The sequence below is a fragment of the Lathyrus oleraceus genome, chromosome 4 (genome assembly GCF_024323335.1).
Source record: "Lathyrus oleraceus cultivar Zhongwan6 chromosome 4, CAAS_Psat_ZW6_1.0, whole genome shotgun sequence".
Classification (NCBI taxonomy): Eukaryota; Viridiplantae; Streptophyta; class Magnoliopsida; order Fabales; family Fabaceae; genus Lathyrus; species Lathyrus oleraceus.
Window position 1 is genome coordinate 154,679,034 of NC_066582.1, and position 23,965 is coordinate 154,702,998.

The 23,965-nt window shown below is 32.1% G+C and overlaps 1 protein-coding gene and 1 long non-coding RNA gene across 2 annotated transcripts; one reads left to right on the plus strand and one right to left on the minus strand.

The window, feature by feature from the left end:
• The first annotated feature begins 7,254 nt into the window (after positions 1–7,254).
• On the plus strand, positions 7,255–8,827 carry LOC127074269 (uncharacterized). Its single transcript, XR_007785961.1, has 3 exons — positions 7,255–7,396; positions 7,475–8,040; positions 8,122–8,827. It is a non-coding gene; the product is annotated as an uncharacterized LOC127074269 (long non-coding RNA).
• A 10,793-nt stretch (positions 8,828–19,620) lies between these two features.
• LOC127074270 (spermidine hydroxycinnamoyl transferase) lies at positions 19,621–22,740 on the minus strand. The gene has a single exon (XM_051015573.1). The coding sequence runs from the start codon at positions 22,619–22,621 to the stop codon at positions 21,224–21,226; it is 1,398 nt and encodes a 465-aa protein (XP_050871530.1). The 5' UTR covers positions 22,622–22,740; the 3' UTR covers positions 19,621–21,223.
• Between the last annotated feature and the right edge of the window lie 1,225 nt (positions 22,741–23,965).

Here is a 23,965-nt window from a genome sequence, read left to right on the forward strand (position 1 = left end):
ACTTAATTGTTGACATAGTGACTAGGGATAAACATGCCATTGATTTTTCATTTCCCACAATTCAAGATTAAAAATTTCAATGAATATTTTAAACATAGATTTACATATATCAAACCTATACCATTAAATGATGGAGGCGTGTTTAGGAAAGTCCTCTTGTTAGAAGAAATGTTTGAAGTCATTATCCTTCTCAGGCGATTAGTCTCTAAACATGAGTTAAACTTTGATGTCATTTGTTAGACATTTGACTCCAAACACATGGAGGGGGTGAATTATGGTATTTATATTTCGTGATTAATTAAAAAAATAGGATAAAGATGAGAGAGTGAGAAAGTAAGATAAAGATTATTTTCTAGAAAAAGATGAGGTATTTATAGATAAAGAGAAAATGAGATATTAATAGGAAAAAAATTAGAGAGTGAGAAAGTAGGATAAATGTTATTTTATAAGTGTTTTTAAGTGATAAAGAAGCTCTCTATTTATAGTTCAAAACATGGTATAAATTTGGAAACAATCCATGTGCGTAATAACTCTCATAATCAATTAGCCTAATTAGTTATTAAATGTGAAAAATTGATTGCCCAAGCCACAAATGAAAGGTCTTGATATTTATATGTTGCCAATCATTAAGATACATGTTCCAATTGATTTATGAGTGTTACAAAGTGAAATACTCATTTATAAAACTAGACCTAATCGATTATTCATTTGTAAAAAGGATCTCAATTAATCAGACATTTTCTTAACCAATTATCTAGGTCTTAAAAACATTTTTCGGTGGTTTTAATAAAATAAGAGAGGCTTCTAAAAGGATTTTGTGTGTGTGTGTGTGTTATTTTGTATTAGTAATTCTAGAGATACCCTTGTTCCTTTACAAGAAAATGACCACTCATGCGGATAAGACCAAGCAAGCTTTCACACTTCTTCTCTTTCATAACTCTGAAGCTTGAAGTCTTGACATAATTATCTTTGACTTTAGTATCGCATAAGAACCTTGAATATTCTAGTTTGATGAGGCTTGAGATGTCTTCAAATTGATTACTATCATCATATATTTGAGAGATTAAACCTATGGAGAAACTTGAAACATAAGTCTTCACTTCAACAATGTTGCATGCCATAGTTGACTTCAAAGAGATATCTTGACTCTTGATGTAGAGTATCTTCGATACTTGAGCTATCTTCATGAGATAAGGAGTTCATTCGATATTGTTGGATATAAGGTGTTGCCATCGTCAAAACCAAACAATTGATTGCAACTTTGTTATTAACAAACTTCACCATCCTGGATCACCTTGACAATATCTTCAAGCACATATATTCACAAATATATGCATCGAAATTTGTTTATGAACCTAATGTCTCCAAGTCCTAATCCATTTGTAGAATCAGGAGTACAAACCTTACTCAATATTACATTTATCATCTTCCTATCATCAATACTACCCGACTGTAGAATATTTCTTATACAAGTATCTATCTTATTAAATATCAATATATACCATTCATAGATTTTAAGATTGTATAGGAGCATGCCATGCATCATTGAGTTAACTAGTTGAATTTTTCCCATCAAAGTTGGTCTGACTTATATTGAAACCAAGAGATGTCATTTCCATGTGGCTAATTTGGCTATGACCCTATCTCCATTTGGTTGAAAATGTTGAAATCTTGGCTTATCCTTGAAAATTGGAACTTTAAGGTAATCAAAGTTGTCCTGACTTATGTTAAAACTAAGAATTTCTACAACTTGTCTCAGTCTGATACTTGACATAACACCTCCATAAACTTTGCAATTTGTTGGACTAGTGTGTTGTCTTGAGTTTTGCGCATATTCATGTAGTAAATTATGGATAATAAATGCATTTATTTTGGTGTCTTTACAAAATAATATTAAGTCGTCTACAAAAAAGCATGAGTTAGAATTAAAATTTTGCCATGAGTAATATATGTAGTTTATCTTTGCTCCATTCTTATTTTCTATTTGCCTACTTCAAGCATATTTAGCAATGGAAAATAGTAAAGTTGATAAGGGATCTCTGAAGTTGCCATGCTTCCTAGGAATTATGTTTTGATTGCTTGTCATTTATTTTTTGGTATGATTTTGACGTTATTGAGTCTCCCGACTTGATTGTGCTTCTTAAGGTTGGGATCTTAATCCATTTTTACGCATGCATAAATCAAACTATTTGATTATACTCCTAGCAATATGCTTCTAGTCAAATAGTCGAAGTTTTGAGTCAAAAAGCACATTTGAGAGAATAACACTTCATTTTTTTGCAAAAAATAAGTTTCTAGAAGTGTGATTCGAATCACAGTTGACATGATTAAGTGTGCATATAAGTAATGAATTGCTTATGTGAAGTCTAATTCGAATCACACAAGTCCTTAATTTGAATCAAACATACTACAAGGAGAATTCAATTATGTATGTGTGATTCAAATTACAGTAGTCCATGACTCAAATCAGAGAGATTTTATCAGAATCATAGATATGCTTGACTTGAATCAAAATAATAAGTAGATTTTGACTTTTGGCTATGTGGATCTGATTTAAATCAGAAGTTTTGTTGACTCGAACCCATGACTCGAATCATAAAACGCTTGATTCGAATCTTGGGAGCAGTTTTTCTTTATTGCTAGATCTAGATTCAAATCATCTTCTCTCTTGACAAGACTCATACTCTTTGCGTGTGATTCGAATCAAATAGCATTTTCATCTCATTTTTGTACTAGATCTATAACACATATATAAAGCTTTTTTTTTCTTTCTAAACTCCATTTCAAAATGTTCATAACATACACATCCACTTCATGATTTATAACTCACAATACATGTTTTCTCTCAATTTTCAAAAAGGGTTTTGAATCTTGTTTTAAGTTTTGCAAACGAAATATCTCCATTTTCAACCTCTTACATCATCCATTATCATTTAGATTAAGCTCTCATATTAGGGTGTGAGATCTATGGGAGGATTGTTATTGTGATTAATGTTTTTGGGAAGATTTCATGAGGATTCGAGGGGTTTTCATCTGTGTGTATGGTTGTAGATGGGATCGATAAATCCAGCGAAAAAGAAGGAGTTTCTTCTCTCCAGGATTACTTTAGCAGAGCTGTGTGGAAGCTTATAGATATAGATGGATTTTTTCTAATCTTCAAATAGTCCAAGGCTCAAGGGACTGGTAAGATCGATTAAAGGTCGTTGCAGAATGGAGGCCTGAAGGGACTGGTAAGATCGAATTAAGATCGATATAAATGGATTTTTTCTAATCCTCAAATAGTACAAAACAACTCTGTGTAAATTTGTCAAAATCCTAGTGGAAGAACAACAAAATTTCAATGGGTAATCATTGGAATATGGAGTAGGCATAACGAGGACGAGTCACCGACCATTTATGGTATACCATATTATTCTTCTCTCTCTCTCCATATATATATATATATATATATATATATATATATATATATATATATATATATATATATATATATATATATATATATATATATATATATATATATAATTTTGATTAGAATTACATGTTTAGGTTTATTGCTTTCCTAAAGTTTCATGTGGTTATTGTTTATTGCATTAATACCAATTCCATTAATAAATTTAGGTTTTGTTAGATTGAGACTTCGAAACGCTCTTGTTGTTGATTAAATAGATACATTGTAATATTAGATTTTGTATTGTAATGATAATATTCGTTTGATATAACTCGTGTAATTCGATTTAATTCAATAAAATATTGATTATTTAAGGTATTCGTTTAATTTACTTTCTATTTTGTGTTCTAATTGAATGTTGTCTATATTCCGTCTAAAAAACATATAATTTTGTATGCGCAATTTCCGTCACTCAAACACTTTTAAAATCTGTTTTTTTATTGGTCAATTTTTTTGAAGGAAGTCTATTTAAGCTCTCCCATCCTTCTAGAGTATTTAATCCCATATTCTCTCACAAGAATCTCCTTATCTAACTTATCTATTACAACTGAAGAATCCTGTTATTTTGTCATTAACTAATATAGATAGTTCAGTAGTTTATATTATTGAAGAAATCTAGCTGCAAAATTTAAGATTAAAGCAAAAATTCTTAAGTACCCTGAGCAAATAACTCCCCTTGAAGTTATCAAATGCTTTCTTGATATCAATTTTCATAGCCATTTTTCCTACAAATGATTTCTTGTCCAATAAATTCATTTCCTCAAGTGTTATTCCTATACATTCAGAGACAATCCTGCCTGCAATGAATCCTCTTTGATGTTCTGAAACTATTTTAGTAGCCAATGATATTGGTGATTATCTTGAACTAGAAATCAACCAATGATATTGGTCTAAAGTTTTCTATGGCATCTATCCCATGAAATTTGATTATCTCGCACTATTAGAAATACTCTGTTCTTCTATAGAGATGAATTCGCAGGTAAAGCTGCGGATTTTGCTGCAAAAGTTTAAAATAAGATAAAATTTCCCGTGGAACTATCTTCATAGAAAATTCAGCAAGTTTATCTACGGATTTTCTTGTTAAATGTTTATATGGTTAAAATATCAGAGCTATTTTGGCTGAAAACTTCGCAGGAATTCCTGCACATTTTGCTGCAAAAATGACTATAAAAATCGAAGCTTCCTTACGCTTTTCTAAGGAAGATCCGCAGAAAACTTATATTCAGATTAAAAACCAAAGAAAAAAATGTTAGTTTAGAAATTATACACTAATTTTAATGAAATTTAGAGAATTAATTTTTTAATTATCTTTTTCAATATAATCTTTTTATATGGGGATTTTTTAACTGTGCTTTTGGGGCACAACTTAACATTATTCAAAATTATTTAACAAACTAACATATTTTCTAAAATAATAGTAGTTTTTATTTAAATTTTACCAATAAATATTTTTTATTAATTTTTTAATTTTACATTCAAATTTATTTTTTTAAAGATAATTTAAGTAAATATTAATTTTATTTAATATACATTTTTAGATATTTCATATCTATTCCCAAGTATTTTTGAAAAGTATTTATAAGATTAAACTGAGATTTTTTTTTCCAAAATAACCAACTTTTTCAAATAAAATACAAAAATAACCATTTTTTTTCAAAAAAATACCAAAATAACCAATTTTGTAAAGGAGGCGCCAGATGCATTGGGCATAGGCGCCAATGTGTGTGGCGCCTGCATGGTCCTCCAAGAGGAGGCGTCAATGCATCTGACGCCTGAATGTTGCTTGTGAAAAGAAAATTTAATTTTGCAGCCAACAAAAATCAAACACACAACCTTTTAATCAGGAGTCAAACATATTACCATTGAACCACAGACCTTTCATATTAATTTGTTTCATCATATATTTAATATATCGTGTATAATTACAGTAGATTAATAAATTACTAAACCTTAGTTGAAATTTTTTTCACTTAGTTTTAAAATAATATATAATTATAGTAGATTAATTTGTTTCATCTCTATATATTTATTTTAATTATTTTTACTTAGAACTTTTATACCTATTTTAAAATTTTAAATTAACTAAATATATATTTAATTTAATTTTATCATTATTTTAAAATATATAAGTTAAGAATATTATTTAATATTTGCATTTTAATTTCTTAAGAGTACAATCGCAATTTTATATTATAACATTAAATATAAAATATAAATAATATTCATTCGACATATCAAATATGAACGTAGATAGTTAAAATATTTATATTTATTTAAAATTCATTATAATAAAATTAAATAAAATATATATTTTTTATTTTATAAAAAGAATTGTTTAATAAAAAAGAGTATTATATAAAAGAATATTTTAATTTTATAAAAATAAACATTAAATAAAATAATGGATGAAACATAGTGTAAAATAAAATTAAATATTTTAATAAATTAATTGAAATACACTGTCAGTGTAAAAGGGTTTTGCACCATCATTTAATTATAGACGTTAGATATTAAAAGAAGTTTGATTTTTATTTTAAAAATCTATAAAGTAATACAAACGGGTGATGGTGATGAACCGACGGTGTAAAACTTTTTACACTGACAGTGTATAGTAATTAATCTCATATTTTAACTAATTATGTTTCATCCATTATTTTATTTAATGTTTATGTTTCATCCATTATTTTATTTAATGTTTATTTTTATAAAATTAAAATATTCTTTTATACAATACTCTTTTTTATTAAATAATTCTTTTTATAAAATAAAAAATATATATTTTATTTAAATTTATTGTAATAAATTTTAAATAAATATAAATATTTTAACTATCTACGTTCATATTTGATATGTTGAATGGATATTATCTATATTTTATATTTAATTGTTATAATATAAAATTGCGATTGTACTCTTAAGAAATTAAAATGCAAATATTAAATAATATTTTTAACTTATATATTTTAAAACAATGATAAAATAAAATAAAATATATATTTAGTTAATTTAAAATTTTAAAATAGGTATAAAAGTTTTAAGTGAAAATAATTAAGACAAATATATAAAGATGAAACAAATTAATCTACTATAATTATACATTATTTTAAAACTAAGTGAAAAAAAATTCAACTAAGATTTAGTAATTTATTAATCTACTGTAATTATACACGGTATATTAAATATATGATGAAACAAATTAACATGAAGGGTCTGTGGTTCAATGATAATGTGTTTGACTCTTGAGATTTCTTGTTGGTTGTAAAATTAAATTTTCTTTTCAAAAGCAATACTCAGGCGCCAGATGCATTGGCGCCTCCTCTTGGAGAGCCATGCAGGCGCCACACACATTGGCGCCGCCATTGCATTTGACGCCTCCTCTCACAAAGTTGGTTATTTTGTTATTTTTTTTGAAAAAATGGTTATTTTCGTATTTTATTTGAAAAAGTTGGTTATTTTGGATAAAAATTCTTAAATTGAAACTCTAGGACGTTTTTTCTTTGACTCATGTTTTATATGTGACATTAATTTTGTGGTATAAATCAAATGTCTTCTATGTGCAGCGGTAAAGACTAACTCTCGAATTTCGGAAGATCTTAATAGATAGCAAAGATCTCTCTAAAAAGATTTAACACTAAGGCATGTTTGAATCTTTAAATTGATATATTTGAATCTTTAAATTTTGTTGTATGTTATTTTTTTGTCTCGACCGAGTGCTTATTGTTAATGATATATTGAATATTTGATATATTAGAGTAATAGTCTATGCATTAATATGAAACAATATTATATTTTGATATCAGTAATCTCAAGGAGTATTACAGACATTGGTTTCAAGTGTGTGAGCCGTGAGTTTATTGAGTATCTGGCTAAGGTCAATATTTCAAATCCTTATTCAACTTCAATTCTAATACATGAGATCAACCAATCCTTCAAAAGTGCTGTCAGGTTTTGTTTCTTTACCCTTGTTTCATTTTCAATTTTATTAGATAAATGGTGTTTTATTTTGTGTTTGGTAATGATTAGGGAGATAGCATCAGGGACAATACCAGATCTCAAACAGGTTGCCGACACTTTCTTCTCTCTTAGTGCCATTTATATAATCTTTTTATTTTATATTTATCTGTACTTTTTTCTAGTACATATGTAAATGAACACAAAAACCATGTATGATATCTTTCAAACAAGTTATGTATTTATTAGTATGATATCTTTCAAACAAGTGCTGAATATGTATTTATTACATCTTACATATCCTGAAGCAATTGAATTTGCAAGAGGATGTTAGCTGCGCTTGTAAGCATCTATTAGAGGCATCTCATGACCTTTTTTCAAAGGGTCAATGTGTAATTTAATGGCTGAAATTTGAGATATATTTGGGCCAAAATATATGTTTATGTACAACTTTTCTCTTACTGCATGTATGCGATATGTGTTGTTGGAACTGTCTTGCTAATGCTCAACATATTTAGAAAACCCACAACTTTACATGAAATCAACCTCTATGTATTTGCATCTATGTGGCCTTGCAAATGTTGATTCAATTGATGTTGCAAAAACAATCAAAGGGTTAAATCCTGAAACAATACTAGGTAAGTAGATCATTTCAACTTTTCTTATTTTCCTTCATATTTGACTCAAGAATAATACTAATACTAATATTTGTTGTTCAGAAAGGTTTAAATGGCAAGTAAGGACAATGATATGAAAGAGACGCTCATAGAAGTTTGTGATGATCTCGTGCTCAAGAAGAACTTGCCCGTACACATGGATTCACGTGGGAAATGAACTCCCAATTATGAAGACCCATGTGTTGCAAAGAAAACATACTATGTAGGTATTATGTTTCTCACAACTATGGATGGCGAAGAGCTCACCCATTCAGTGAACTTTGATGCAGTCAGAAGATACTATGCCTAATAAGAACCCGCTAAGTCGAAAACCTAAAAGGGCGACTTAGGAAAAAAATAGGTATCCCGGTGGACTGAAATCCCGAAAGGATGGTCCAGGAAAAAGTTATGGATAATAATAAAAAATGATAGCTCGCTAAGTTGAAATCCTGAAAAGGCGACTTAGGGAAAAAAGAGCGTCCTAATGGATTGAATACCCAAAAGGGCGGTCTAGGAAAAAGTTAAGGACAACAGGAAAAGACTGCGTCAGACAACACTAATTAACGAAGAAGAGAGAAAAGCAGAAGATCAATCCAACTACTCCCTTCAGAAGCAAGGTTTTTGTGGAGTCATGGTTATTAGGGATATTAGTGGTCATTGTGATTCAATGTAAACCTTTTGTCGTTGCCATTTTCAAATTTGTAACATTCCATGGAGTTACACCATTTGTGTGCTACCATTCTTGAATAAATGCAAGTTTTCCTATCAATTGTTATCATTTGTTTCTTTTTCTCTGATTTTTTTTGTTATGCAAAATTTCATTTTATTGTTAATAATGAAAATTTTGAACTTAAAAAGAATTTTCAGCATATTGAAAAAAACATAAGTTTACTTTGACACGTGAGAATATTAAAAGGAAACCTTTTGTTTTCCCGTCAGTCTCAAGTTGTAAGACTTCTCCTGGATAATCAGAAAGCAAATCTCCATGGAGCACAACCCATCAGTCCTCCGAAAGGATCCCCTTGGCTAGTTTCCATTGTCAAGCTTGATAGATCTTCCTTTGAATGCATCTATAATCATCACTTGTTTGAATTATCGATGTTGAGGATTCAAGATCTATATAAAGCCTTTATAACCTTCCACTCTGCATAATGTCAACATTTACATATCATGATCATTCATATATCATGCATAAAAGCAATATCAAATCATGCATAGCCTGAATTATACTTCATGCTCATTTGCATTGTCTTAGACCTCGTTGTTGATTGTTATCCCTTGACCCCCAAGTCCAGTTGTTACTAGTGTCGCATCTCGAAAAATACGATTCCTCGCGATGGTCGCAAAAAAAATTACGTTCGAACAGAGTCGTCACCGAACTTTATTTATCCCAATGAAGGAATAGGAAAATATCGATAAAACCTTTAGGAAATGGAATAATGGTCGTCACAACCATATTCGGGTTCGGGAGTGGATTACGCAAGAGGAAGGTATTAGCACCCCTCACGTCCGTTGTACTCAGCGGAAACCTTTTAGTTCTAATTTGCATTTCGAGTGTTAATTTATGTTTGTTTGCTATCTTTGGGTTATAAAATGTTGAGAATAGAAATGGATGAGAACCTCGGAAAGGAGAAAGGGGAGGTTTTTTATTAGTGTGCTCGCGAAGATACATCAATCTCCTGCCTACATATCCTTAAATAAGGAAATAAGAGCATTCGTAGTTCGGGAAACTACGGTTGGTTGGTGTCTTTTACCGAACAGCCGTTTAGATCGCGTTCTAAAGGCTAAACGTTGGCTTGTCTACTCTCGGCAGAGGCTTAAGCACTAGTTTGTTGTGCGCATTAGAAAGGATTAAACAGTGTTCTTTCTGAAAAGAGTATTGATCACACAGGGTGACAAGTTGAGTTAATATGTTTGATGTTTTGTTTATTTGGTTTCGATCGCACGAGGGCGAGAAAAAAGATAGACTTGATGTGTTAAGATATTTTTGTTGGATGACAATTACTCGGATCGTCGAGTAAAACAACTCGTATCCTAATAGTCGGGAAAGGGAATAGAAGACTCTAGACCACTTTCTTTTTCATCCTTAACTATAGAAGGGATTTGATAATGATCAAGGTGTTTTGAATGGATGATGAATACTCGGATAATCGAGTAAGACAACTCGTATCCTAATAATCGGGAAAAAGGAATAGAAGACTCTAGAGGTTTTAAGTGGAATCAACCATGAATTCCACTTAACCTTTGATCCTCATTACCTCCTCCATACTCATGAGCCATTGACTGGCTCTGAGTATGGGTAATTTCTGATGAACACGAACGAAAACTTAACCTAAAATAAAAATTAAATCGTGTAGATGCAGTGTTTAAAGCTCAAAACATAGGGCTTAACTTCAGTGTTTGACCCCATGCTTTATATTTTCAGAGCCTCAAACCTCTATTTCTAGTGTTCAGCACTTTGGATGGCATGTTCGGCTTTTTGGCATTTATCCCTCCAGATCTGAGGAGTGACGTAGGAAGTTTGCACTGCTTCTTCCTTAAGACGACGCTCTACCTCAGTTCTGGCATTGGCATCATGAAGAGAATGCTTGAGCTTATTAATATCCATGTCAGATTCATCCCTCAAGGATTTACTTTCCTTAACAGCTAGCTCAAACCAATGTTGGTTATCCCCACGTTCTTTTTTTGTCTATTTTAACTATTTTTAAAGAGAAGCTAGTCCCATATCATCTTGAGCCAAACCGTCTTGGTACTTCTCCTTGAGCTTTTCCTCAATCTTGACTCTTTTTCTGCTCTCTACCAAGAGTTCAACATCTTCTTCTCTCTTCCTCTTGAGCCTAGTGTTGTCTCTATCTAATGCATGAAGCTTAGATCACAAGTATTTATTTTCTATTGTTAACTGTGTGACTATAGCTCTTAGTACATCCACTTCCTCCTTAGAAGCATAGACAGGTTTTGGCTCTGGAGGAGGAACCAGAACTTAAGCATTGTAGGGTAACTTGATATTTTTCACCCTTTGTACCATCCACTGGAGATACGATTCTTTTGCTCGGAAGTCACGTTTACCAAGCTGTTTTCCCTTGCGATAAATTTGAGTCCAGGCTCTTTTGATCTTCTGTAACAAATATGGGTTTTCTGCTCCCAAACCTTATAAGAAGAAGTCCTTAAATGATTTAGTTTTAAGTTATGTCTCCATGATATATCCCAACTATCTCAAGGCCAATGAAGGGTTGTAATTTATGCAACCTCGAGGACCCATGAGTGGAACATTTGGAAAGTCTCTATGGCTAGTGATGACTTGTCCTACTTTCTAGGTGGGAAGGTAACATACCATGGCATCGGCAGTGAGAGAAGCCAGCTTTTGAGACCACCTCCAGTCCTTCAGAAATTCTACCCATGGCCCCTTTTGAGGCATGCGAGATAGAATCCTAAACTACAAAAGAGATGCACAACTTAAGACCACACCTTTCTTATTTTCATGTCTGGTGTGTAGATAGCAATACACATCAGTCACTAGAGTGGGGACTGAATTCTCGAATAAGAACACACCAATGATGGAGGAGTCTGTGTAGTCATCATCATTAGGGAAAATGACGACTCATAGATTAAGAGAGCCAAGACAAAACTAAAGGGTATCCATTTCCCTTATTTCTCTAAGGCCCAAGCCTTATCCGCTAGGAACTTTCTGGAAAACCCCATAGGTACCATACCAAGGGTTACCTCTGCGACTGTTAGATGCAACACTTTGACTACTGATTCTGATGTCAATTGTTCACCCAATCTTGTAAAAGGAGGATGATCGTTCACATACCAGCCCAATCATTTTTCATATTCTTCAATTGTCGGGACCAACTAAAAATCTTTGAAAGTGAAGCATCAGAGTGGAGGGTCATATTATTGAGATAGGGTTACCAGAGCTGACACATCTAAATAGGTAGTTAGGAGGTCTAATATCTGACCGTATCTACTGAGGAAGTTGTTCCTCTTACACGAAGTGATATTGCTACTGAGAGCTAAGAGATTGTCTACCCTCGAAAGCTTGAACTTGAGCGGAAGTGTGTTCTTCCTATCTGATCCCATTATCAAATGTTCACTGTACAATACAAACCTTTAAGATCCTTGAAAATAAGGCTCAAGTATGTATGCAATGCAAACGTTATGAATACTTATGATATAAGAGAACATGATCATAGTGGATTCAAAGTATGTTGGAGGTCAATTTTCCATGCAAGAAACCCATATTCCCTGACAAGGTGAGTACTAAGACTTATGAAGACGCTTAGAGTCACAGATCATGAGGCGAAAATATCGTTATTTCCACAAGATAGCTTGTGAGTTAACAATACTTTCGGTATGATCTCCTCTAAGTATGGTTGCCTTCAACTTTAAAAGCCAAGGGTTGTCTAAAGGTCCTCAGAGTCATGGATCCTCTTTGAAAGAATGATTGTCAATGCAAATGTGACTTACATGCCAGCGAAACTCCAAAAAGAATCTATTCCAAGCAGGATCTTCGTATCTTCCCCCCAAGAAAACTATGTCCGACAAGTCAATACGAAGAGCCCTTCAATCTTAGGTAAGCTCTCTAAGATTGTGTATTGGGCTTCTCACTCCATAGAATCTAACCCATAAGATCACATCAAATATATATAACAGGAATAGATAAAGAGAAAGCAATACATAAATAAACATCCAAGGTAAAAAGATACAGGAAAGCTAGGATTGACTTGCTTTAGGAAACTTTGTATTTCCCCAGCAGAGTCGCCAGCTATCACGTTGCGAAAAATACATAGTTGCCACCGGATTTTATTTATTCTAAAGGAAAGGGAAAGTAGTGATAAAACCCCAAAGAGAATGATCTTCGCAACCAAGAGTGGATTCCAAAGTCGGTTATACAAGGGGAATGTATTAGCACCCCTCACATCCATCATACTCGATGGGAACCACTATACATGTATCAATGCATATGGATGTTGTTTATATGCATATTGCTTGCTATCGGTGAAATGAGATGAATAAGAATAAGATGGGAAGAGAAAATAAGTTTTAAATTAGTGTGCTCGTTAAGGATTCGAACCCTTGTTCCTACGTATCCTCATACGTGCAATGAGGAAGTCAAAGCTTCGTAGTTCCGCTCACAAATGGAGTATTTGTTTGGTTGTTTTTATGAACAACGTTGAAGTTCACATGCTACTGTTCACTTGCTTGTATGCTCGAGCATGGGAGCTTTAAGTGTTTCGTTTTTTGTTGTAGAATGGAGGCGCTTGGATCATATTCTAGCAGTTAAGCATTACTTGCTCATACATGAAGGCTTAAGCATCATTCACAGTAGAAAGAAAGTAACACACCCTGTCTGAAAAGGTTTGAAAGATGACCCAAGGCAAAAAAAAAACGATTTGATTGGTTAGGGTTGACTTTAGTACGAAGAAAAATATCATACCCTTGGCTAGGTACGGTCAACAATCTGAATACTTGGGAGTTGAGAGGACAATGGTACCCTAACCACTCTTTTTCATCCAAAATAGATTTGAATTGTGAAAGAGTTGGCAAGTCTAATCATTGGTACTTAGAGGGAGACAAGTATCCGACCCTTTACTAAGTACGGTCAACAATCAGAATACTCGGGAGTCGAGAGGATAATGGTATCCTAACCACCCTTTTTCTTCCTCAGAGCACCTAGATTGAACATGTTTTATCATTAGATGTTTTGAGTAGGAAGTCAAGCGTCGGGTCCCCAAGCTAGGTATGACCGACAACCCAAGTACTTGAATGTTGTGTACAAGCACGTACACCCCATTTTTTCATTCCAGTTTGTGGAGAAATTGTTTTGGAAAAGGCACTTGACGTTGGATCAAGTGTTTGACATTTATTGTGAGAAAGTGTGTGTGAAGAATGGAGGTAGATATAAAATGAGACATATTGAGAAGGGATAATGGAATGGATAAGAGATACTTGACGTTTGAGCACTTGCGTTGCTTTGAAGTGAGTTTGATTTGGAAAAATACTTGGCGTTGGATCAAGTATGTCTTTGTCTTTTGAAAAGGTGTTGTTTTATCGTTTGGTTTTATCTTTTTAGTTAGTCATACATGCTAAGCTATAAAGAAAGTAAACCTAAACTATTACACTTGCATGGGATGAGGGGACATATGACTCACAATAGGGGATATAATCACATAATACATGGTAAGGAATGGAGATTAAACAAGTTACAAATCAAGCACCATGTCTAAAACAATCAAGTGAGATGGTGTCATCAAATAATACAAGGCAAAATGAATGGTTAAAGGTCATGATGGATTGGATCCATACTTGAATTGAACTTGAGATCTCAATGGCATGTAATCATATAAACATATGGAATTGGTATAAATTAAAACATACGACTCAAATGGAAATATTAAATGGCAAATGCTTATTCAAATAGAAATGGATCATTAACCATTAAATTATGATTAGGCATAAGATCATGGCAAACAAGATGGATATACACAAGGCATACATCACATAAGTTGAAATGACATTTTCAATTTATTCAAAATATTCACAATCTAATGAGAAATTAAATAGATATTAACTACAAAGTTAATCAAAATTAACATCTTAATGACAATCAAATTTATCATGGTGAATTGAAACTGAAACCTAATCAAGAATTCTAGGTTAATCATACTTTTTTCCAAGGTATTTTTCAAAGTGATTAATAAAAGAAATTAAACCTAATCATATTTAATCACTAACCTAATCATGTTAATTTCTAACGAAAATTAATCAACAATTAGCATGCCTTTTATTTTTAATATCATGGTGAAAAAAACTAACATTTAGATGATAAAAAGAATTTTAAAAAATCATGAAAAAAATATGAAGAAAATGTCTAAAAACACTAAAAACAATGGAATGGGCCAGGGGCTTTAATACTGGAATAGGGTGCTAAAAGGATTCCAGGCGCATGTGCCATGTGAATGGGCCCATTTATTAAGTCTTGTGAACCAGGGGAGGGGTATGAGCAATGTATGATTATGTGCATGAAAATGTTGGGCCCAATCCAGATGAGGCCCAAAAAGAAATTAGAAAGGCAATTGAATTACACATGTGGATTCAGCCATCACAATTCCATCACGTGTGTAATTAAAAATTTAAGGTTGAATTTAAAAAAGGAAAAAAAGACGCGCCAGACCAACATATTTGTTCATGTGAAATGGCACTGTGGGCCACCGCGCCAGAGGTCACCTCTGGCGGCGGTGGAAAGTTAAAACGGAAGTTGAAAACACCATTAAATTTGTATCATCTTGCTCGTAATGAATCCATGGCCAATTATATGAGATTCGGGCTCTAAGTCTCTAACCGAATGGGGGTAGATAAAAAACCCTAAATGCTTAAAGATAAATTAAACGCTTATCCTGAGGAATCAAAGCTCATGAGGTTGGGGCTTTGATTCCTCCCTCAACACTCTACATTATGGTATAAAGATAGTGGAGAAAAGGTAAGGATTTCAAAAATACCTCGTCGGAGAAGACGAACTGAAAGTGGCTCTGGTAAGTTCTTTAGCTTCCTTTTTATCTCCTCTACCTCGATCATTCTTCTTCTTCTCTTTTGGATTCTTTATGCTTATAGTTTTTATGCGATATGATATGAAAGATGATCTTGAGGTCAATTGATGGATGAATTTGAGATAGGTGAAGGTTGAGGAGTGATGAGTTGAGTGGTTCTCCGAGTTTCGATGGAGAGAGTGAAAAGATGAATGATGAAGATGAATTTTTGGGAATAGATAAATTGGGATTAAGAGATTCTGAGGTCAGAGATGATGGAGAGTGACTTTTTTGAGGTGTGAGCTGAAAATGATTGGGTTGTGGTTATGAGAAAGTTCAGTTTTTGTTTTGTGAAACAGAATGCCGTTGTTGTTTGTTCATGAGGCTAAGAGAAAATTGAGAGATAAGAGAGACATGAGAGGATGTACTAGTTGTTGAAAAAGAAGAAGAAGAAGCTTTTTCTTCTTATGTTTTGTGCTCACGTGAAATGAAAGAGGAAGTGGAATTATTTTATTTTATTTTGTTTTATTCACAGACACATGTCATGAGCTTGTTGGACAATTTTAGAATTTGAAAATTTTTTCCCCTCTCTCCAAAGATAAATCGTCCGCCCCTCTCTCTTTTGACTTTTTTTTTCACTTTATTTATTTATTTTTTATTTGGTTTTATTTAATATTAGTTGTATGGATTGGAGTTTTTCGACGGGCTTTAGAATTCTTGTTGGGCTTTTCTCCTTGCACACCCCATTTTGACTTCTCACACCCATTTTCATACTTGTTTTATTTTCTTTATTTTATTATTGATTTATTTTATCTGTTTTATTTTTTTTCTATTATATATTATATATTTTCTTGTTTGATTTATTTTATTCTCGTTTATATTTGTAATTCAATGTGTCGTTACTATTTCGATCGTCATTAGAATTGTCAATAAAACTCTGGAAAAAAGTTTAAAAACAAGTCTTCTACTACAATAAATTTGAGACCACTTGATTAACATCAAGTTTCCTTTCTCAACAAACATTTCACCGATCGCTCACCAGTTTCAGAAATAGACTATAACAATCTTCAATTATTTTGTAAACCAGTTTGAAACGCTTGATCCAACGTCAAGTCGTTTCTACATGCGAATTTCTTTTTCTTAGCAAAATCGAAAGACAAAGTGACAATTGGTGCACGCCTCTTGACTACCTTAGTCTGTCACCTTAAGATAATATAATCAAATAAGGAAAACAAGTGACAATTGGAAGCACATCCTTTTGAATATCTTGGGTAAACAATCGCTGGGAGAAAACCTATGCTCGGATTTTTACTAAAATCCTAACAGTTAACCCCCGCCTCATCCAAACTCTTTTATAATAAACTTCCAACACTTGATCCAACGTCAAGTTGTTGATGCAAACCTTTTCTGTAATAAAATTAAAAGACAAAGGGCCAATGGATGCACATCTCTTCATACCCCTTGATGGTCGAGCGTTCAGAGCACACCTGATTCAAAATGTATTTAAGTCTTTCAGATCAAAAACACGTTAAAACAAACTTGGAATAAGGGGATAATGGGACCACATCCATGCATACCCCGAGTAAACATGCACTTGGTGCACACCCCAGCTTAAATGTTTACTCATTTTTCCGTAAAGTTCAAATATTTTTGATAAAAGCAACTCAACTCATCAAACTTGTTTTCCGCCCTTATGTGACCCCGAAAACATTTTCAGAAACGAGTATGATTTATTCATTTCAACGTGAAACAAACAAAGACTTCAGCCTCTAAGAGCGAGCAGAAAGTAAAGGTTTAACCATTCAAATGCGATCTAAGCATCACTCTCTAAAAGCAATCAATCTAGTAGTTCTCTTTTAGTAGTACTATATATGCCTTGATTTCTTCATAGCACCTGAAGATATGTAGGAGTAGGACTGTGAAATTTTGTCAGGAACATTAATGTTAAAAAGCACTCCTTTAATAAAAAATGTTCTTTTTTTCTTTTTTTCTCACTCAATAAGTAGAAGATCGTAAACAATAGCATGCTAACACTCTAACACGGAACTAACCAAATGTGACGCGTTGAGTGCAACGGATGTGAGGGGTGCTAATACCTATTTGGGAATAAATAAAGTTTGGTGGCGACCCTGTTTTGTTTATATTTCGAGTGTTCCTTACGCTCGGGTACTTTTTGCGCCATGATAGCTTCTTGTAGAGTTTAATTCTTGCATTCTACCACTCCATTTTGCTGAGGTGTGATAGGTGCTGAGAATTTATGACTAATCCCTTCAACAGAGCAAAAATTAGAGAACATGGAATTCTCAAACTCCTTGTCATGGTCACTTCTTATCTTAAAAATTTAACTCTCATTCTCCTTCTAGATAGAAAGGCATAAATATTTAAACACGTCAAAAGTATCATATTTTTTATAATAAAATTAACCTACGTATATCTTGAAAACTCAGGATGAGGGTTTATGTAAACCCCTGATGGCTTCTCCAGATATGATCTTCTTCATGCCATAACTTGGCTTCATCAACCTTAAACATCAAGCATGATAAGGGTTTTGGTATCCACATATAACAATTATCCTTGGACCTGGAACCCTGCATTAGTGTTTCTTACTCTTTGTTGGAGACAATACATTCATATTTATTAAATTTCACAATAAGTCCTTTATCACATAGTTGACTGATGTTGATCAAGTTTGTAGTCAAACATTCTACCAGCAACACATTCTCAAGAAAATTTAAACATGGACTAATCACTTTTCATATGCCTTTGATTCTTCCTTTTGCTCCATCACCAAAAGTAACATAATTATTTTGAGTAGGATTTTAACTCTTAAAGATATGTTTTTTCACTAGTCATATGTCTGGAACACCCACTATCAAAATACCAATCTTCTTTTGAGTAAACTCTAAGAGATGTATGAGCTATAAGATAAGTGTCTATTTCTTTGGGTTTCCACTTATTCTTAGCTTATGTGTTCTTCCTTTTCTTTCCTTTAGGCCTTGGCTGACTATAAGACTTAGGATATCAATACAACCTATAACAAAAAGGTCTTATATGGTCATATATTCCATAATGGTGACACCTGACAGATGAATTTTTGTTACCTCTGATATGAGTGTGCACATGTTGAACATGATGCTAAAGCATGTGGTCTTTCACCAAGAACTCTTTTTTTTTTGTTCAGGAGCCACAATCTTCTTGGGGAGAATTTTGACTTTCTTTTTGTACATATTTTTTCATATGTTCAATCTTGGACTTCAGCCAAGTAACTTCTTTTTCCACACCTGATATGGTAGAGGTTAACTTCTCATTTTCTTTATGAAGTAGACCTATGGTTGTCTTATGTTGTTTAATAGTCTTGCAAGCTTCCTACCATGTAGTGTAAAGAAGTTAATATGTTCCAGCTAACTCTTCTTCAATCAAGTTGTCATTACCAGACTCTCTTTCAGGTTCATGCTTTCAAGTGAATGTCATCACTATAATAGTAGTTTATCCTTCACTTTCATCATCTGAATCGAACCAAGTAACTAAGAGTCCCTTTTTCTATTTTCTTATAAAGGTAGAGCATTTAGTTTGGATATGACTAAACCCCTCACATTCAAAGAATTTGGCTCCTTTGGGTTTTTCCTCATCTTTGCTTTTGCTATGAGGACTGATGTCAGACATCTTGTCTATCACATTTGTCCTCCATCTTTTATCCAACCTTCTTATAGATTTGATGAACTTTCTTCTAACAAATGTTATAGCATCAGAAAGTCTTTCTTCAGTATCCTCCTCACTTTGGTTTTCATTCTCTTGAGTGTTGGATACAAAGGCCACATTTGCTCTTATTTTCCGATCCTCCGTTTATAGACACTTCAAAGGTTTGTAGAGAGCCAATGATTTCATCCACTTTCAAGGGGATTAAGCCTTGAGCTTCTTCAATGGATGTTACATTCATGTCAAACTTTTGAGGCAAAGATCTGAGGATCTTTTTGACTGGTTTCTCTTCTGACATCTTCTCTCTCAAGGAAAAAGAATTGTTGGCAATATCACGAAGTATGATGTTGAAATCAGATGTGGATTCATATTCCATCATTCTTAGCTTCTCAAACTCAGTTGTGAGAAGTTACAACCTAGACATATGCACTTTATATGTGCTTTCATGAGAAGTCTTGAGAATCTCTCAAGCTTCCTTAACTTCAATACAAGTGTTGATAAGTCTAAACATACTTTTGTCAACACAATTGAATATAGCATTCAAAGCTTATCTTTGCAAACACTTCATCGTTAGCATCCTTTGATCAATAAACTTCAGGCTTCAAACTTGTTATACCATCTTGAGTAGTAACCACAAGATGTTTCCAAATTTTAATCACAGACATCCAAGTCTTGTTGTTTATGGATTTTATAAAACCCGCGATCTTGGCTTTTCAATAATCATAACTTGTGCCATCCAAAACAGGTGGTCTATTGAAAGATCCTCCATCCTTAGTGATGTTCATGTGAACCTAAAATATCTTCCTTTGAGCTCACCCAAACAGAACATGATGTATGCTCTGATGCCAATTGAAATTTTGTTCCTCAAGGGACAAATGTTGGACAAGATGCTGAGATAACTTGTCCAACTTTTAAAAATAATTTAAGAATAAATTGTCAGCAATGATAGAGCAATAATAAATAATGCAGAAAACTATAAAATAACACAAGAGCTTGATAACCTAGTTCGGTGAAACCACACCTACGTCTAGGGGTACTCTACCCATGAAAGGAAATTCACTACTTTGAATTAGAACAATTAGTGTTATAAGAACCTTCAAACTCTATAAAGTTGTATGCCTCTCCTTAATCCTAGTGACTTTTTATTTATGTCACCTCCTAAATATGAGAACTATCTCACTTTCTTCAACCGCTAACCCCTAGTGATCAACCACAATAACAAGTCTATTGATTGTTGAATTTACAACTCAACTAAGACAAACCAACAACTATGTCAAGTTATTGAAACATAGAGTGGTGTACAATAGTAGATTCAACACTAATCCTTATGACGGGAGTTAACGTGGAATGCAAGAAACAAACTCAACCTAAGACTCTAAATGTTATATATTGTATCAAAAGAATCAACAATAATGCATTATTATCATTTTATAATATTAATTTTAACATTCTATATGTTATATATTGTATCAAAACTTTTATTTATTAGGATTTTTATAATCTTAATAAAAAATATAATTTTTAATTTGGATATCCAAAAACCTATTTAATTTAAATCGCATGAAATTGGATCAGATCGGGTCTGATTTTTTTAGTCAATCATCTAAAACCAAATTGAATCGCGAGTAAATTTATCTTTGGATCAGACGAATTTTTACCTTAAAACCAATCAAAATTACAATGCAAACACCCTAATCCAACATATTCTCGTAAATAGTCCATTATTGGGTAAGTGTAATACTTTATGTCAAAATAACATTGCTCTTTATAAATTGAAAAATCAAACTGCAACTCTTTGACACATACTTAATAGATTAACAAAATCACTAATAACAAAACATAACATCATTGACATAAAATAATTAAACCTACCTCCTTTAAGTTTATAGTTTGTTTAATTTTTTTTAATAATTAAACAGACATCGATAAAAACCTACCTCCTTTTACAATCTTCCCTTAAGGAATTCAAACTCAGCACCTTCATAAAAATGTCTCTTAAATGCATCCATATGGACCTCTTGCAGACACATAAAAATCAACAAAGATCCATCATCATGAGAACTAGGAAGAATCAACGAATCTCCTTCAAGTTCTTCATGAAATCCTGGCCCCATATAAATCTCTTTTCCCCATCCAAAATCAATTCCATAAATAGGCAATTTCAACCAACTAACGACTATTAAATTAGGATTCCGATAAAAAGGCATGTGGTCGTCACTCTGTATACAATGAATATCTTGAAATTTAGTTAAATCATATTGCTTTTTAAAATACTCAACCCCCGACCTCACATACTCATCATTCACCTTCTCTATTGCTTCTCTTATCCTACTCGAAGCATACCCTAATGGCTTAGACATCAAATCACCTGCGAGACTAGTAGCCAACACATCCAATATCGCATTCCCAAAAGACTCTTTTGGTAAACTAGGTTTAACGCGACTCCTCCAATCAACGCAGACGCCAATCGCAGTTGGTTGGTTATTTTCATGGCCTCTAGCTTTACACGCACTTCTCCAAATATGACCGGTTATTGTTTCATATATTGAATAACCTCGATCATTACTAGGTTTATTCCAGCTCTCATTCGCTGTTTTTCTCAACTTTTCAAGTTGGTTTTTACTCACTTTGATTATAGCATTGGTTGTTTTTTCCTTCCTTTCTTCAAAACTATTATCCAAATTTTTCAACAAACGTGGAAGTTGTTCAAATTCCCAGTCATTAATATTGCTGCATGGTTCTCCACCACGCAATATGTTTCTATCTAGATATGGAATCCTTTTCAAAGGCTCTCCACGTGCAACTTGAGCCCATTCAGAAATGAAATGCGTCACGCTTTGTCCATCGGCAACTATGTGAGAGATTAATAAACTAATGCTAATGCCACCACATTTGAACTTCGTGAGCTGAACAATAAGCAAAGGAAGCTCTTGCATTGGGAGCGTATAATCAATATGCGGGAAAAGGTAATGGCAATAATTGTTTGAAGAAGGTGAAAAATCACCGAGATCAGATAATGTTGATGAGGTTTCTGCTTCGATGAACTGAACACCCATTGCATTGCATTCTAGATCAAAACGACCATTTCCTTTATTTTGTAAACGACCAGCAAGTGGATAAAACTGGACTAGAATTTTGCTTAATGAATCTTTCAAAGTGGTGGCAATTTTAGTGGGGGAGATAAGCCAATTTGGTGGAGGGTGATAAAAGTAAATAATTGGAGTGTGAGATATCATACCTGTTAGACTCCATTCAAATAATGGTAAACAACCATGCCATGTTGGTTCCTTCGGTCTCACCATGTAGTCACCTTTCAATGTCATTGATGAAGATGATGACATGTTTGATTTAGTGTTTCTCTCACACAGGCTTTGTTGTTTTAGTTTGTAAGAGTACAAATTCAATGTAGGTCTCTTATATATGAGTTTGGAATATTCGAGAGATTCTTATGTGGAGAGATAGAAATGTTATTTATCTTGTGAAAATATTTTTGTTTAAAACTAGTGTCACGCATTAATGCAAAACTAGTAATATACCCATGCGGGACACATAAATTTATTTGATACCCTAGTATAATATAAAATATATTTAAATATATATTTAAATTTGAAATTAGTTATTAATTTTTAAAATGAATAATGATTATATAAATTCAATTGAATTAAAATACAAAGAGAACAAAATGAACTCGTAAAAGAAAAAAAAGGAATATTTAATATTTAAAATAAGGATTTTATCTTTTAAATTAAGATAATTATTTATTAAAATAAATTATGTATTATACTCGTGAAATAGAAAGTTTATTTGATACAATATAAATGTATTTATATACTGATGTGAATTTAAAATAAGTTACTTAATTGTAAAATAAAAAATAATTATATAAACTCAATTGTATTAAATAATTATCCAAAAAAAAGAAAAAAAATACTCGTGAGATGAAGGAAGAATTATTTTTTGATATTTTAAAATAAGGATTTTATCTTTCAAATCAATGCAAATTCTTGATTAAAATAAAATAGAAATTGTATTGTTAAAGACTTGTGAGATAAAAAATTTATTTCATACGATATAAAAAGTATTTAGATACACATGTAAAATTTGAAATGATTTGCTTAATTGTAAAATGAACAATAATCGTATAAATTTAATTTTATTAAATAATTATACAAAAAAAATGAATTGTAAGATGGAGAAAGAAAAAAATTAATATTTAAAAATAATGATGTATCTCTCAAATTAAAGCATGAATAAAATAAAATAGATATTGTCTTGATATAAAATAGATATTGTGTTAATAGTCATTAGATAAAATAAACTCTTAACTTTATCAAAATTAAAAAAATATTAATATTTTTAATGATTATAAATAAATAAAATAAAATAAAAATAAAAAAATATGAAAAAAATATAAAATAGATTTGAAATTTTAATAAACAAAGATAATTGATCTACAAATATTACATGTTAATCTTGGAAAGAGTTAGATGTATAATAAATGGTTGAAATTGGACACATGATATTTGTAATAAGAGAGATAAGAATAAAAAGTATAAACATTATTTAATTAATTAAATATAATTAAATTAATTAAATGTAAATAATTTATAATCATTTTTTAATGTAAATAATCTATAATAAAAAAAATAATATATAGAAGACAACTTTTAATAGATTTAATAGAT

What these genes read in the sequence shown, in the direction of transcription:
- LOC127074270 (XM_051015573.1), bottom strand. Translation starts at nt 22,621, where the DNA reads ATGTCATCATCTTCATCAATGACATTGAAAGGTGACTACATGGTGAGA.